The 17,976-nt window shown below is 43.8% G+C and overlaps 1 protein-coding gene across 3 annotated transcripts in view; it reads left to right on the top strand.

Moving 5' to 3' along the window:
- Nucleotides 1-687: 687 nt before the first annotated feature.
- The window catches only part of SYN3 (synapsin III), a 195,992-nt gene continuing 178,703 nt past the window's right edge, over nucleotides 688-17,976 (top strand). For all 3 annotated transcript variants that reach the window (XM_066633384.1, XM_066633385.1, XM_066633386.1), the window contains exons 1-2: nucleotides 688-1,001; nucleotides 17,847-17,904. In XM_066633384.1, coding sequence (XP_066489481.1) covers nucleotides 688-1,001; nucleotides 17,847-17,904 — 372 coding nt within the window. The remainder of the gene's footprint in view (nucleotides 1,002-17,846; nucleotides 17,905-17,976) is intronic.

Here is a 17,976-nt window from a genome sequence, read left to right as displayed (position 1 = left end):
TCTCTTTTACCAGAACATGTCCCCTTCTTTAGCCTCATGTCCTGTAAAATAACTTAAATGTCCTCCTTTTACCTGTGAGCTAGCTGCCTTCTTGTAATTAATACATCATGGCTGCAATCCTATACTTACTTTCCTGGGAGTAAGCTCCATTGCACATAAAGGGGCTTACTTCTGAGTAGACATGCTTAGGATTGCGCTGTATATGTAATACAGTTTTATATTTAATGATAAGGACTATAGTGTTTAACCACATGAAATCCATATACAAGTTTTTAGCTTTCATTTTGCCATGACCTACTTTTTTCTTGGATGTCCTACATTTTGGGGTGCCTTGTCCTTTTTTGTGGTTATGACATCCAGTCATCCTGGTCATGACCCACTGGTGGGTCTCAGACCCATGGTTTGACAACCTGTATAGATTGGCCACCTGGGAAGCTGTAAGCCTGTGGTTTTATTTCTTTTAGTGTATACCAATCCCTGGTTCTTGTGGGTATTTAAAGACATAGTGATTCACTCTATTGTGTTGTCTCTTACAGATAAGAATATCTGAGGAAGGGTCTTCCCCGTTGTACTTCTGAAAGGAACCAAACATCTCTCCCAGCTAACCAGCAAGAGCCCAGAAAAGCTCTTTCAACTTTATTTCTGTACTTCATTTTGTCTTATTTTGATTTTGGAGAAGCTATCGCAATGAATTTCCTGCGAAGGCGCCTCTCAGACAGTAGTTTTGTGGCCAACTTGCCAAATGGTTACATGATGGACCTTCAGCGTCCCGATAACTCCACCAGCAATCCTGTTTCTCCAGCAACAGAGAGGAGGCAGCAGTCCTTACAGCAACCTCCTCCTCTTTCTTCTGGTACCAGCATCTTCAGCTCCATCTCCAGTGCCATGAAGCAGACTACCCAAGCAGCAGCAGGGCTGATCGAACACTCAGCAAGTCCCACTCCTGTAGCCCAGCAGAAACCCCAAATCCTCTTGGTAATTGATGATCCTCACACAGATTGGTAAGTATCTACACTCTACTATTGGGGGGATTTCAGTAGCAATATAATTAGCCAAGCTCACTAGTGCAGGGGTGTCAAACTCATTTCATACAGCGGGCGGAATAGCATTCATAATGCCTGCTGGACCGGAAGTGATGTCATTAAGAAGGGAGTTAAGTCATTAAACAGTTGATGACCAGAAAATAAGTACTTTTTTCTTACTTAGGAGCTCATTAACTGCCAGTGACAGAAGAGAAAATAAGGAAATCTTGTTTATATTTTTTAAGATATGGGAGAGCCCAATTATCATACAAGCTGCCCTTTCAGCAGTGACACAGCTCAGTAGCTGAAAGTAGTTGATGGTGGTGCTTGGAGAGCCCGAGGACTGGATAAAGAACTTCAGGGGGTTGCATCCAGCCCATGGACCTCACATTTGACACCCCTGCGCTTGTGACTTGAACAGTGTGACCTGTACCTTTAATCTTTGTATAGAAGAGGGAGTTTTGGCAGGTGCATCTCAACATGGAAGGTTTTAAGAAGCTGCACCTGCTAATATTCCCTCTTCTACACAATGGTTAAAGGTATAAGCACTCTGTCCTCCATTGTATCTGGTCACCCTGCTCAGGACAGACACTGCTGATTGATTGTCTGCTTGATTGAAAATATTTATACCTGCCTCTTCATAAATCTGGTCTAACTCACAATATCTAAGATTACATTGGAAGCTGTCTAATACTCAGTCCATCTAGCTTGGTATTGCTTACACTGAAGGCCCAATCCTATCCAATTTCTGAGCATTGATGCAGTTTTGCCACTGGAGCGTACCCTGCATCCTGGATAGAGAGGCAGTCATGAAGGCATCCTCAAGGTAAGGGAACATTTGTTTCCTTACCTTGGGGTGCATCAGTGCTGGAAAGTTGGATAGGATTGGGCCCTGAGTGGCTGTAGCTCTTCAGGGTTTCAGAGGGGTATTTCTTAGCCCTATCTGGAGATACCAGGGATTGATCCTGGGAACTTCTGGGTGCAAAGCAGGTACTCTGCCAAAGAACCTCACTCAGAACACCTAGTACTTGTCAGCATAGAACTACCAGCACCAAATAAAGGATGATTTTACAATGCAACTTGTTTTCCAGGGAAATGTTACCAGAAGATGGAATAAATGTTATATTAAAATGTTAATAAATTGGTCAAGTTACACTGAAACTTGAACATATGTACATGAGTGCAGGTTACAGTTATAGGTTTGTGACTTTCTTGAACTGCGAACCCATCCTTTTGTCATTAAAAAATAAAGCAAAACACCAGAGGGCCCATGAACAATTGCCTTTTATTCCAGATTGCATCCTGACCACTTTTAGAACATTTTTTGTGAATTGTTTTTCTTGCTAGACATTTTTTTAAAGCTTGGGGTACATTATAGTCAATTTTATGTTTGCACATATTTAATTTAACTGCTTTTTCTAAAGTATCAAAAGTCAGACTATTCTAGGTATTGGTAGCAACACTATTTTAATTATATACAGAAATTTCTTTAGTGGAAGTGATTCCCATGCCAGAGATTTCAGTGCATCCAATATGATTCATTTCAGCCTTGGTAAGCAGTCATATTAATTAAAAGTATGGGATATACATATTTAAACAGAGACAATAATTTCACGGCTATTTCTATAAGGTGTCAAGTACAGTACTGCCTTCTATTCTCCCTATAGACCTGTTTCCTTTTGTCTTGTAATTGCCTCCAATAGGCACTAGGTGCCAGTCCTCCATCACTGCTTGAACATGCACCTAGACACACAGTTTGCAGAATTCTAAAATTCTAGTTCCTTGTTTGGAATTCTGATTGGGGGTGATTTTAGTTGCATATAATGTGAGCATAGAGAATATTCAATATTTGAAGTTAATAAACAAATTTAGTTTCTTAGTTTTTTTCTTCATAGACTCCATGTCTGTTACCATTGCATTTAAACAGAATTAAGTCCATAATGTTCTGTCTCAGTGGTTCTCAAACTTTTAGCACCAGGACCCATTTTTTAGAATGAGAATCTATCAGGACCCACCGGAAGTGATGTCATGACCACAAGTGACATCATTAAGCAAGAAATTTTTTAACAATTCTAGGCTGCAGTCCTACCCAGGAGTAAGTCCCATTTACTATCATATATACAATAGCCTATTAAAAGAACAGATCTGTAACATTTCCCCAAATGCAGTCACATACCATGGTAGCATCATGGTATAATGATAGCATAATATATTAAAAATAGATACTGAAATGAATGGGGACCCTCCTGAAATAGGCTTGTGACCCACCTATTGGGTCCCAACCCACAGTTTGAGAAACACTGTTCTATCTAGATAATAACTCATCCCTCTTGCTTTGTTACCTTCAGTCCTGGAGGAAACTTCTTCAGAATGGAAGTTCTCCTACTCCTTACTGCCCCAGCCAACTCCCTTGTAGTTTCCAGAGTACAATCTTCATTCACAGCTCTTCTTTATGGATAGTATTTTCCACTATACTCTTCCCAACCCTTTTTCCTGACTTTCTTTCAATCAGGACATTTAAAAAAATTTTTAACATTTGCCATTGTATCCATATGTTTTTCTCATTCCTGTGCCCGCTCACTAGACTTCTTTTTAGCAGAAGCTAAATCTGGTTGTTTCGTGATCTTATATGACTAATTTCACATGCCTGGGGGAGTTTTTGACCTCCCCCTGTATAGTAGCACACTCAAGCCATTTCTGATATTCTCAAAAGCAGTTTGTGAGGATTCATGGGCAAGGGATGCTGTTCAGTAGAAATCAAAACTCCCACTTGGTTTATGCAAGTTCCTGGGAGCAATCTGGTGCCTCTTATTTGCAGTGGCATTCCCAGAGGGAAGCACAGTGCTAAGTTTGCGCCATGTTGTAAGCTTCCCCTCTTCCTCGCCATTGGAGCCATTCCCAGTGGTGAGAGCAAAGTAGAGGAGACTGCCAGGAATGACTTACATGGCGTGTTGAGGTGCCCTGCAAAGCGCTGTGCCCATCCTCTGGGAATGTCACTGCTTGTTTGGGAGATGTTTTCTGTGCCTATTTAAGAATAAGAATAGGTTCATGACAAAACAAGATGGTACTCCTTAAATCAGTAATAATCCTCCAGTATCTTCCTGGGTGATCCAGCCAGGACCAGAAAGAGGTGAACCTTGCTTGTGTGTATTTGCATAGGTCAGCCATTCTAATTTTTTTTTCTTTTTCTGGCTACAGCTACTTAGAAGTTCTTCTCAGCGTGTTTCATAAATTCAGTTACCAGGACCTCCCAAAAATCCTTGAGGCTCCCCTTTGCAGTTTTCAGTCGTGGCCCCTTTCAAATATGCTAGGGCTCCCCAACCCAGGGGAATGGCTGGTGTAGGTGGCATTTTGGAAAGGATGTGCACGTTTGTTCTCCATGTGAGAAAGAGCAGAGGATGTTTGCTCATGCTGTGGGTATGCATTTTGAGTGTACTTTTGGGCTGGCAAGTGGGGCAGATTGGTCAGATAGTTCATTTTCTGTTCCTCTTCTGCATGTCATAATAATCTAGCTAACCACATAGAATGTTAGTTTACCTAACTGATATCACAGATGATTCCATGTTACTTCCTTGTCCAGAAAATGCATATTTGGAGACCTTTTACTTCTCAAGGAACTTATGGAAATGAGAGTTCACAAACATGACACAGGGAGCAGAGGGAGAGGGTACTATAAAAGTGCATTCACAGCATGAGGACATGAGGAAATGGAGTGGCAGAACTCCATGTTACTGCAAGCCAGCCAAATCCAGACTCATGACTTCATCCAGGAGGAAAACATCCCACCTTTGGCAACTTCCTTGCCCAGATCACTGTTAAATAAAATCACGCTCCTGCTAGAGTGATTTTTTTAAAACAAAATTTGGGACTGTATATTGTTAAACCCTGATGGCAGAAAAAAAGCCTCTGCTTTATTTGTAAGAGCTTGTTTTTGGAACTGTCTATGAATATCACATTTTGAGACACAATGCCTTGTGAATTAACAACAAAAACAAGTCTTTTCCTTACTTGCATGGATCAGGTACCCCATCTGATCCATGTAAAGTCTGTGCCTTGTTATATTTTCAAACTATTCTGCTGCTGTCTGTTGCCTTGCTTGACATTTTCCCACAGCGTAATGGATTTCACATCATATATTTCACAGGCTGAAGATTTATATCGCTTCCATGGAGAAGTGGGACTAAAATGTGCTTGTTTTTTGTTGGACCATGCTCTAAATTTATACTTTTTAATGTATCTCTAGTATGAGGTATAATAATACTTTCCACACATTCTATGCAGGTAGAACAAATGTTCAAGGGGGGCAATAACTATGGTAACAGGCTCCACCCTAATTTATGTGCATTGCACATGAAAAGGCCTCTTGTCTTTGCCTCATAAGGAACTATTTTATGTAGCAAGTACCTACATGAAACAACCTTAAATCTATGCTATTAAGCATACTAACTTATGCTTAATATGTCCTAGTATGTCCTAGTGAACTCAGAGAATTACTCTGAGTTTTAAGATTGTGCTGTAAAGATTACCATTTCTTGCCTCATACCTGCCACTATTAGACAGAAGAAAATATGTACCTCTCTGTTACATGAAACAAGAGGCTCCTGCAACAGTTTTCAGTGGGTAACAAAATTATGTTCAGAGGACATAATCATGCCTCTGAACTAAAAATTTTTCCCACCCATTGCAATGTTGTGAGATCTAAAAACAAAATAAGATTGGTGATGCAATAGGAACAGATATCCAACTGGAATCTTCTCTTCTGCAGGTTGCACCCATTCGAGCTAGTTCTACTATCAGAGACTGTTGAGAACATATGACAGTCACTGTAGAGCGCTATCATATACTCTCTCAGCCACCTCTTCTCCAGGTTAAATATAACCAGTTCCCTCAACCTTTCCTCATAGGGCTAGTTCTGATCATCCTCATCACTCTTCTCTGAACCCTATCCAATTTGGCTGCATATTTCATAAAGTGTGGTGCTGTCCCGTCCCGTCCCAATATTCCAACTCCCTTCTAATGCCCACTTTTTGGCTAATTAACACCCTCCTTTTCCAAGAACAACAGCTGTGGTGTGCAAAGAAATGAACAAAACTCCTTATCAGTTGAGCAATTAACAAGAATTTATTGCTACAAACACAGACACTCCTGCAAGTCCTCTTGTCCAGAGGCTTTCCCTCCCCAAAACTCCACTTAACTCAGTGGGTGAAGGTCCAAAGCCTGCAGTCTAAGTCCAATCCAATCTCCAAAGCACAGTCCAGTCTTTTGAAGCAGAGTCCCTTCTCTCCTGCAGAGTGTCTCCACCAGCAGGGTCCTGGCAGTCCTCTCATCTGTGTTTCTCCAGCAGGGTCCTGGCAGTCCCCTTCTCCCGTATGGGTCAGTGTAGCTTTGCTCCTTCTAAAACTGCCTTTTATCCTTGGATGTCTTATAATCCAAAATGCAGCTCAGCTGTGAGCTACCTTGTTAGCCCCTTGTTAATTAGGCTCAGATGAGCCAGCTCTTCAGTCCATTCCCATTCAAAGTCCTATCAAGGTCAAATGAGCTCAGGTGTCCATCAGAGTCTCCATTGGCCTTGATTGATTACAGCTGTGGAGCCAACCCTGCCCTTCCCAGAGCTGTCAAACAGCTGTCAAAACATGGAATCGCTGTCAACACCACATCATCCACCTGATGATCTTCTGATCTCCATTACAGGTGCCCAGAACTGGACACAATACACTCCAGGTGAGGTCTGACCAACACAAAGTAAAGTGGAACCATGACATCTTGTAACGTGGAAGTGGCTGCAAACTGAGTTGCCAAATGTGCAAGATTGCAAACCAAGGGCCAAACTAGATGTGGCTTTAAACTCATTGTGTAGCTCTATGCATTTGTAAATGTTTATTTTTACATAAATAGTAGCCACGAAGGCACCAGTCCAAACTGGAACCCTGACACGGGTGAGAGAATTTCTACCTGGATCAACTCTCAGGATATTCTAGGTCCTGAACAAACCGGATTTTGTCGGGGCAAATCAACATTGGATAACTGTTTAGTTCTATCTCATCTAGTTCATAAGCAGATTGAGGATGCAATCCTAACCAACTTTCTAGCACTGGCACAGCTGTACCAGTGGGGCATGTGCTTCACCCTGACATAAAGGGTTAGGATTGCGCCCTATGTGGCTTTTCTTGATCTAAGAACTGCTTTTTATTCCATTGATAGAGATCTTCTTTGGTCTAAATTAGCCAGCATGGGGATTGATAAAAGATTATTGATGTTAATTAAGATCTTATACTCTTAACACATCATGTGAAGTTAGATATACCAGTGGTAGCCTAACACACCCCATTGCTATAAACAAAGGGGTTAAACAGGGATGCATCTTGGCTCCCATGCTATTTAACCTGTTCCTGAATGATTTAGCCCTGATCTTGAAGGCAGTGGATGGTCATTGCCCGATACTTGGGTCCTGCCAAGTACCGCTATTATTGTATGCAGATGATAAAGCTCTTATTTCTCAAACAAGAATTGGCCTAAAATGCCTACTCAATAAATCTATAGAGTATTTTACAACCACTGTGAAAACAAGAGAGAAACTGCCATTGGCATCAATGGCAACTTTCCTCCCAGGGCAAAAATGAGCCACAGGAGACTTCAGTATGGATCAGGACCATGGTGGGGGCAAATCTGATCCAGATTTAGGGGCACCAGAGCTGCTATCTAACCACCCCACCTGCCCCCCAAAACTAGGGTTGAATGATGAGTTTAAGGTCACATCTAGTTTGATCCTGAATTCCAGTTAAAGCAAAATTAAGGCAAATGTGGAGGCCCCTGTCTGGGCAGAACATCTGGGGACCTTCAAGGGAAGCTCAAAACATTTTGAAGGGTGGAAGAGGGGATCACACTTCCATTTCTTAAAATTATATGTCCGGATCCTATGAATCACTGTGTCTGTGTATTACTTTGTGGAAATATGCTGAAACATACTGGGGGAAAAAAATTGCGTATGAAAGCAGAGTGGAACTTTCCAGATTCTGCCAGAATTTAGTCAGGGCAGCAGTGTGTACATAGTTAGGCTTTGGTTGATGTTTATATTAGTAAGACACTGTTATTTGGACTCAGCTGTGTCTTTCTTACATTGGCTTGAATGTTGAAACCCCACTGTGATGAGGGACATATGCCCCACCTCTTCTGCACTCCTAAAGGTTCCTAAGGAGACAGAGGGTTAACAGCTGCACATCCCAGATGTCCACATTTGGATTCTTCTAAACAGAGAAGACAAAAATTGCAAATGGTACACATTTTTCCCCACAATAATTACATGCAAATCAGACCATGCCAGGTTGCAGAAAGATCATGTAACGCTGGGAGACTGAAGAAGGATACTGCAGATGAAATTCACTAATGACATAGTGATACACGCTGAGAAAAAATAACTCCCAAGTTACACTTCAGGAGCTGTTACCACACAACAGGGAAGGTACCTTGAAGGTGAATTTTTGTAGATAGCTGCCGATACACCAAGCTCTAACTTTATCACTGTCCATATGCTGCCTGCAGGAGCAATTCTTTAGAGGCACCCAAGTCGACAGGGGTCCGGAGTCCGTGTTGCATTTTCAAACATAACACTGAAAAGTGCCGAACTGAGCCTCTCTTATTCTTTTAGCATAACTTATAAATGCCATTGAAGTGGGAGAGGATTCAGCTATGGAATCAAATGTATTTGTGGCCAATGTAGGTTTTATGTTCACATTATGAGCAGGTTTAAAACAAAATCAGGTTTTAAGCCTCATGCATGAAAATGACCTCTTTACGGCAGTCAGATCCATCACAACACAAACAGAAAAACCAGCTGCATCTGCTCTTACTTGGGAGTAGGCCTCACTGAACATAGTAGGACCTTACTGCCAAGGATTGAGCTCTTTGGCTGTTCTCCTGCATGGAGTGAATGACCACTGCACAGAGTTTTGAATGAAAACTCTGGATCTAATGAAATCATTGCAGAGAGTTCAGGTAAGGCTGTCAAGGCAGCATGATGAATTGTGCTTCTCACATAACTGTGTAGTGTTTCACGGGTCTGCTGCTGCCACTTGTATTCATATTTTTATAGTGTATGCTTAAAGCACCTTGGGACCCAACCCTCCTGGCAGATAGGTGACGAAGAAATGTGAAGGATTAGCATTGATGCAAAAATAGACATAAGGGGTCTGGAAAATATTCCCTCCAAGGTTATAAATACAGTCATGCGAGTCAAATTTGGGAGCCTTAATTACTTTAGCAGAGTCTCCTTATATGTGCTGTGTTTAACCCTATTGAGTCTTGCTTAAAATAGCAAAGTGACATACTTTTCAACTTTAGACAGATGAAAATAGGTATACTCATCTTATGCTAAGCTGACAAGTCGCTTATGATGTGGTATTAAGGAAGCACAGTGACAGAGGGATGGCTGTAACTGAATGGCAGAGGCTATGCCTTGCATCCAGAAGGTTCCAGAAGTTTTGCATGCAGAAGATCCCTGGAATCCTCAGACAGAGTTGGGGGGAACTGAATCAGAGTTGTGGAGGATCAGACATCTGAATCCCTGGAGAGCTGCTGTTGATTTGTGTAGAAAATACACAGAGGATCAATAACAACCGAGCTTCATATGGTTGATTGCCTGTTCTAAAAATTACGTTCAAAACATAAAATGTCTTCGAGCCTAATCCTATCCCCTGCCATGCTATAGCATGCAGCTGCACCAAAAAAGGTGCATGCTGTTGGGGGGGGGGGGGTTTGAAAGCAAATGGGAGGTAAGAAACATTTTTACTTTCCTCTGTGTAAGACTACAGGCTGTCTATGGGTCTCCTTGGATATACACCAGCTATTTTGCTGGCATATCTCCTCAGAGAGGAAAGGGGGGGATTTTAAAAAGAGGGACTAAGATCTGGCATGCACCACTGCTGCCAGGTCCACCCCTCCCTTCCTTGATAAACCCCTTATTTCACCCCAACATGTCCCCTTAACTCCCCTTCCCCACTCACAAACCACCTACCATACTAGGTCACTTGCACTGGAGAAAATTGCTGGCTGCAGCAGTGGGCCACCAATGCTGCCGCTGTTTTGCGGCAATGCCTTGAAAATGTCTGGTGGTGGCATGCTCCGTGTGTTGTCAGTGGCCAATTTACAGGAGCGAGACAGTGTCCCACTACTGTAAAATGGAAATGGGCCTTGGGCCATTAGTCTGGCAAAACTGTACTTAGGCTGATCCTGCAAATCTGCTCATTTGTTATTTTGTCATGCAATCATCTTACTTTCCAAATACAAAAAGGAAATGTGCAAAACTGATGTGAGACCAGTGCTGGAGAAATCGACTATTAGAGTGATCAAAGAGGTGTCTGAGGCAAGGTAGGGAACTTGCCTTTATTTGTAAGTACCCATGTACACTTCAGCAACTGATATGTGACTGGCACAATTCAAAATTCAAGTTAAACCTACATTCATGCTTGAATTGATTTAGACCATTCAGAAACACTTGGTGTGAATTAGTTATACTTTAAAACTTTAATCACAATTATGTCTTTGTACACAGTCACAATAATAAATTCAAGTAAAAATTTAGATATTTAAACTTTCTCATTGCATATTAAAGTGTCGATTGATGATGCTAATTTATGCTTGTGATTTTGAATATACAGATGGGATCTCTGTATCTGCAGATTCTGTGTTCATGAATCTGGCTCAACATGGGTCCCCCAGACCCGAGTTGAGCTAGATTTGGTCCAACCTGAGCCCAGAGGGAACCAGAACTGCGCAGCTCCAGTCACCTTCAGAAGGTTTAAAGGGGAGAAACCACAAATTTCATTATCCACAGTTTTCTGTGTCCTCAGGAGGGGAGTGTGTGTCCAAGAACAAATCACCTGCAGATACTGAGGCCCCACCTGTACCACAAAAGGGTGGCTTCTCTTGTTTATTTTTTAAAAAAGAATAAGGTGATTTTGTTTGCACATTGTCAGGCTGCAGTCGTAAACTGCTGTGGGTGTTATCTGATTGTTTGAATGCACATCAAGCCTATGCATGAATACGTTGTGCACTCGAAGCTCTACAGATGATCGTTGAACACACAGAAGTTAGGGGAGTGAGAACAATGGTCATGTTTTCAACCTATGGATGGTATACAATGGGAATAAAGGTTTATCATTGCAATACAACCTTGCTATTGCTTGACCATTAACCTCAGCATTTGCATAGAGCTGACAGAGAGACCAGAGTGGAGAGTGGGTGTCATATATAAATGAGTCTAGTAGTGTATTCTCTCAAACTTTCAGAAAGGGAGTTTATCTTAGACTGTCAAATAATTCTTAGAAGCCGTATAAAGTTTGTTGTGAGCCACAGCAGTAGCAGTAGTGCATACCTATTTGTGAGATACCGGAGACATAACAAAGGAAACCACCTGACATAATGAAGAGAATAATAGTGATGTCTCTAGTGCTGGCAGGAGTGCATTCTCTTAAACTACATGAGAAGACAACTGCATTTGTTGCTTGTTTGCACCTGTTTCTGATAGGCCAGTGACTCATACGTTACTACAGAGAATGCTGCCATGAGGGAAGCTGGTTTCTCTCTGCTTATGAATTTCCTAAAATGAAATGCTTGTAGTCAAAGTGGCCACCACCCCAGGAAATGAGTTGTTTTAGCTGTGACAGTGCACAGCACTATGTGCACCTTTTACAGGCAAGAGTGGATTTATATGTCTGCCCACCTGTTAAAGTGGTTCATGGACATTAGCCATAATGAGAAAACAGGTACAGTTGTAGAGGAAATTCAGCCAGGTTTGCTGAGATCCAGGAGTGAACCTAGCCTGACCTTCAGGAAACATAGTCTGATTTATGGTTCTCCTGTGGTGTTCAAGTTAACCTGTTCCCAAAGTTCAGAGGGATGGTTTCCATTGAAAACAAGCCTGTAATAAACATTTCCATGCTCTGCAACAAACCGATACCCCCTACATGTATTGCTGGCATGCCATTCAGCTTTTAGTAACAGGGAACGGGCCAACAATGCACCCATTTGAATAGTGTGCAAAATAAAACTATTGCCGCATGTCGCCCAAAGGCCTTACGGATCATTTGGGAGAACAGCAACCAGTTTTCTGCCACCAAAAGGAATGTGGTTATGGAGCAGACCCTTGGGGGTGGACATTGGAGGGCAGGCCCTGGAAAAATAGAGAGGAAAAAGATCAATTGTACTGCTAGTTTATTTACTGATATGTTTCCTGTTCAGGAAATGTTATTATCTTTGGCTATTCCGTATAAAACAGGACAGATAACTGCAAACGCGTTACTCTGCCACACAAAGAATGATCTCGGCCAAAATAATATCCATTCCAAGCAAAGCCTTGCAGAGAAAACAGCTCCCTTGTATTGAATCAGATCTTGTATTGGCAACCTTCAGTCTCGAAAGACTATGGTATCGCGCTCTGAAAGGTGGTTCTGGCACAGCGTCTAGTGTGGCTGAAAAGGCCAATCCGGGAGTGACAATCCCTTCCACACCGGGAACAAGTGCAGTCTGTCCCTGGTCTGTCTCCCTGGCTATGGGCCTTCCTTCTTTGCCTCTTTGCCTCAGACTGTTGGCAAAGTGTCTCTTCAAACTGGGAAAGGCCATGCTGCACAGCCTGCCTCCAAGCGGGCCGCTCAGAGGCCAGGGTTTCCCACTTGTTGAGGTCCATCGCTAAGGCCTTCAGATCCCTCTTGCAGATGTCCTTGTATCGCAGCTGTGGTCTACCTGTAGGGCGCTTTCCTTGCACGAGTTCTCCATAGAGGAGATCCTTGAATCAGATCACTGGCCCATTAATTTAGAGTTATTTATATACCGCCTTTCAGGTCCTGGCCTCTCAAAGCAGTTTATATACAATTAAAAGTAAATAATCAAGTCTTCTGGCTGTTACCGGTGGTAGTTCTTAAAGTTGCAACAGACCCGGTTTGAAAAGTGCTCAGAAAAATGTCTGCCCGCATATCCTGGTAGCAGATGATACTCAGAAGGGGTGGAGGCTGGAGCACCTCCTCCAGATGAGCACCTTCCCTATGGGAGCTCTCTCTTCCCCACAGTGGATCCAAGCAGCAGAAAGGAAGGGGAGAGGAGGATGATATGGGAACGGTCCTCACTCCAAGCCAGCTGCTGGTGCTGCTGGTTCATTTAGCATAGTACAGTCTGGAGAACATTTAACAAGATCTATGAGGGCTTCACTCTGTCATTATGGCCCTGTTCCCAAACTTGACTAAGGGTGCAATCCAAACTGTGCCTTAGGCTGGCGCAAGTCCCTTTCGTGCCTCCTCCAGAGTCGGCTGGGCCAGTGCAGGGACGTGCGCCAGCCCACAAAGGCTGAATCCAGCCTCCGCGCCAACTTGACAGGGGAGGCTTGTGTCAGCCTAGCTCAGCCAACGCAAGGGTCTGGGGAGGGCAGGGAGGAGGCAGGAGGGAGGTGTTCTGGGGCAGCAGAGGGCGGTCTGGGGGATGGGTGGGGAGTGGGATATGCCATATCGTTCCTAGCAAGCCACTCTGCTCTCCTCAGGCTTATGCCACCTTCTGAGGTGGCACAGCTCTAAGGAGACCCATTGGCGCTACGGGGATAAGGGGAAGAGTTTCCCCTTACTTCCGGCTAAGCCACATTGGGCACGATACAGTGCGCTGGATACAGTATCCACATTGCGCTGGATACAGTGCAGGCTGCCTGGCCTGCCTGCCTGTGCCAGCACAAGATGGGATTGTGCCTCCTTAACTTCTCTGCCCAGTTCATAGACTCCTGTTGATTTCTGCAGTGGGACTATATTTCCCAATGGCATCTGCTGCGAGTTGTGTCTCTAACCTGGACAGGTGGGCAAGGCCCTGCTTGGGGGGGGGAGGAGAGGTTGTTTAAAAAGGAAGGAATCCTGACAAAGAAAAAGGCAGAGTGTTACAGCCTAGGAATGGGAATGTGGAGGGCTGGTGAAGACCAGTGAGGAATTGAAGTGGAAGATTCTTGGGAAGAGAAGGAGTGAAGGTACTCCTGGGCCTCTTGTTGCACAGGCTGTGCTGGGGAAGCCCTGGAAAAGAGGGACCTGGTGTGCTGCTGTACCTGTGAGGTCTACTGTTGAACTGCCAGCCACAGGGACCAGGTTGAAGACTTCAATAATCACCCTTTTTCAATCTTGTTCTTGGGTCTCATTCCAGGAGATTGCAAGCTCCCCAGCTTACTTTCCAAATTACATAATCTGTGTTGTTTGCCTGATGTCAGTGCATTTCTGTACCATTGGGTTTCAAATGGGTAATCGAGGGGGGGTCATAGTTGAGGAGTATCTAAAGGGAGAGGAAGGAAAAGAGAACTGCAGCTATTTTTTCTAAGTTCACATGGCCACCTCATCCTGAGGTCTTCTAGGCTTGCTTCATAAAGAGGTAGTACATGACAGTAGTTTAGGGTCCCTGTAACAGAATGTACCGCCCAAGCTCATAGGTTCACTCCTTGCTGATCACATCGCAGCTTCTGCCTGTTTGTTTGCTACCCTATATGCGTCATTCTTTGTTTTGCTTTCCTTTCCTCCTGTCAGTGTTTTCATCTACAAGGAAACTAATGACTCAGTCATTCATCTAATGACTGAGGACAGGCACGCAAACAGGCAAGCATTGTTGTGGACAAAGGCCTTTAGGTCACCTTTATGTTCTGAATGAATCTACCCAAGAGCACAATTCACAGCTAGCTTTTCAGCTAAGCAGCAAGCAGAAGCTCAGGATATGAGAATTTGGTGATGTTCAGAAATTCAGCCTATCAGCCAAGCTACTTGACCAATACTACATGACCAAATTCTCAGGAAATTCTCAGGAAAGGAAAGCAAAACAAAGAAAGACGCATATAGGGTAGCCGAGAACAAACAGGCAGAAGCTGCAATGTGATCAGCAAGGGGTGAACCTATGAGCTTGGGCAGTACATCTGTTACAGGGACCAAAAACTTGTCCCAAACATTATACTCAATGTTAGAAAGAAAGGAAAATAAATATGCTGTGCATTTACACCCCACTTAAGTCAGTGGTTACAACTGGGCTAAGTGATTCCACCTGCTCTTGGTGTGAGCAAGAAGGTCTTGGCTGCCCTCCATGTGAGAAGTGGAGCTGCTTGTCAGCCTGCGTGGGAGAACTGGAGGCCAGAAGTGAGACCAAACCAGGAAGATCCATTCTGAAATGTTGTTGGTTCTTGAAAGAGAGAACCTCTATGACTGTAAAAATCCCCTTGAGGGATTTAGAGACGCCTGCCTATGTAAACTGCCTTGAATAAAGTCAGAGGAGTAATCCAATGACCAGAAAGGCAGTATATAAATACCCAGTTGTTGTCAATAATAATTATATTTATAAATAATTTAAAATAAAATAATTAAATAAGGGAGAGCCAGTCCTGTTCCACCAAGTGAATCTACTCTGAAGTAAGTCCTATTGTGGTCAATGGGGCTTACTCTCAGGAAAGTGTGGGTAGAATTGCAGCCTGTGAGCCCACTCCTATGCATGTCTACTCTGAAGTAAGTCCCATAGTGGTCAATGGGGCTTACTCTGTAGTCTGCCTGCAACAACAACCCCCACAAAGAATCAGTAAGATTTCCAGCCCTTCCAGTGCCCAGTTTAAAGTTCTTCTATTTCAGGCATATCAGAATAAAGACCCACCTGGCTTTGTAAGTGCAAAATAGAAATCTTTTCCCTTACCATTCAAGCCTCTTTTGTTCTTTTTAGGGGGGGGGGGGAGGCTGCCTTCTGGAGCAGCTCCATTGGATCAGGACCCTTCTGGTGTCCTCACATTTCCCTTTGCCTGGCCTGACCACCAGCCAAGGCACGTCTGCCTGCTCATGAGTAAACACAACTGTGAGGCTGCTTTGCTTTCCATAGGACTCCATAGACTGAGAGGGAGGCAGCTTGGAGGGAGGAACCTCCTTCCCTGGTGTTTTTGGGGGCTGCACTCACTGGATGAGGACCATTCTGATGTCCTTGGAGCCTCTAAGCCTGCCTCAAGGCAAGTCTGCCTACTCTGGAGTAAACACAGCCACATGGCTTCTCTTCGGGCTCAGACTTGCAGCCGGGAACATTACGTTAGAGGCCTGAAGGGGACAGCTGAGCATTTCTGAACAGGAGACATTGTGGCCCAGGCAGTCATGTTGAGTCCACTGTTTTTTACCTTGCTTCCCCTCCCCACCCTCCCCTTTATTTCTGCAGGGGTGAATTGCTTTTGTCATTCCCCTTAGTAATCATGAGTAGGATTACAATTGAGACCATGTAGTCTGAGACTTGATTGTCATATAGAAGAGGCAGGTTAGGGACTAAACTGAGAGAGTAGGATATACTGTACAAGGTATTTCATTAGGGAGAGGAGCTAGAGCAAGAGAATGTGGGAAGGAATTTTTTTTTAAGCTAAGCAGGTCTGGATCTGATCAGTGCTTGAAGGAGTGACTATGTAGGAACCTCTTGTATACCCCCTTGAGCTTTGTGGTGGAAGAAAGTCTGGATATAAATGTAACAACTAAAAAAAGTAAAACAGGATATGCCAGAAGCAAATCTACAATTTCTTAAGCAAGGGTGAACATGAACTGTTTTCATTTTCTTCTGCTCTAAAAGGATGCATGGATGAATAAACACATTCAAACCAAGCTTTTCTATACTTATGCACTTGCAATACTTAAAAAAGTCATCCTGTGTGTCCAGGACCCCAATCCTATTGGCACTGAGCACACCAGATTGAGTGTTCTGGTGGTGTTAGGCACTTTCCAGGTGTTGCAGAAGGCAATACACCAGAGCACATGGGCTGGCCGCTGCTACAAATGGCATGCAACTGACTCCATGTGGTAGCAGACTCTAGATGCCTGCTGGCCCCAGTAAGTATGCGCATGGGGTGGGAAGGTGGGCAGATCAGGATCAGGACCACAAAGGGAGCTAGTTCAGTGGTAACAGTGTCTACAAAATCCAAACCCCCTTCCTGGGCTTGGTTCACTTTCATGGGTCCATGCAGATTTGCACCAAAAATATCAAGTAGACCCACCAGGCCAGCAGTAGATCCTCCAGAGACCATGTTCTGCCAGATTCCCAGTCCAAGCTCCACCTGGAGAATTATGCCCACTTTTAGCTAATTAGCTCCCCTTCTTTCCTCAAAAATGACCCTGGATCTGCCCTGCAGTACTGCTGGACCCCACCACCAGGGTAGCTCACCTGTTTAACCTACAGAGGTTCTCCTTCCTGCCAGCAGCCTCCCACCACTACAGCAGCCCCTTGGGCCTCAGCAGGTCTTGGGCACTGCAGCCAAACACCAGTCTTAGTGTCTCTAGTAGTTTCTGCTCCAACAACTTCCAAAGTCCATTCACACATCAGTCCATTAGCAATCAATTCCTCAGTCCATATCTCCAGTCCTTCTTCAAACTTTCCTCCTTCTGCTACCCACACCAAACTCTCCCTTCATCAGGTGCTTTTATGCCTGAGGGCCCTATTGCCTTCAAGTGGCTGCAGCTGTGCAGCACACTGCTGGATGCCCAGGCCTTACCCTTAAAGGGGCCACTGCTGACACCACATCTACCTCCTCATCAGATCTTCCACAATTCCAATACAGGCCGAAACCATACTGCAGGATACAGTGGACGCCACATCACTGCACTGGGAATTATGGTGGATTGGACTGCAAATCATTATGTCTGAACACATCTCAAATTAAGGGAAATGAGTTTCTCTTGAAACACATCTCAAAAGAGAAGATGTGTTTTGATCAAGCTTCAGTTGTACAAAAAAGGGCAAGAAGGGGAACACAACAGTGCAGAAGCTGGGATGAAATAAGGTTGTACCTTTTGAACTCTTTCTTTCTCCTTTTCCTTTCAGGGCTAAGTATTTTCAAGGAAAGAAGGTGAATGGGGAATTGGAGATCAGAGTGGAACAGGTCAGTGAACAATGGAAATTCTGTCATATCTTCCAACATGCAATTCACTTCTGTCTTTCAAGGTGTCTTGAG

The sequence above is a fragment of the Tiliqua scincoides genome, chromosome 7 (genome assembly GCF_035046505.1).
Source record: "Tiliqua scincoides isolate rTilSci1 chromosome 7, rTilSci1.hap2, whole genome shotgun sequence".
Classification (NCBI taxonomy): domain Eukaryota; kingdom Metazoa; phylum Chordata; class Lepidosauria; order Squamata; family Scincidae; genus Tiliqua; species Tiliqua scincoides.
The sequence above is the reverse complement of the archived record's forward strand: the minus strand, read 5'-3'. Positions and strand labels throughout refer to the sequence as shown.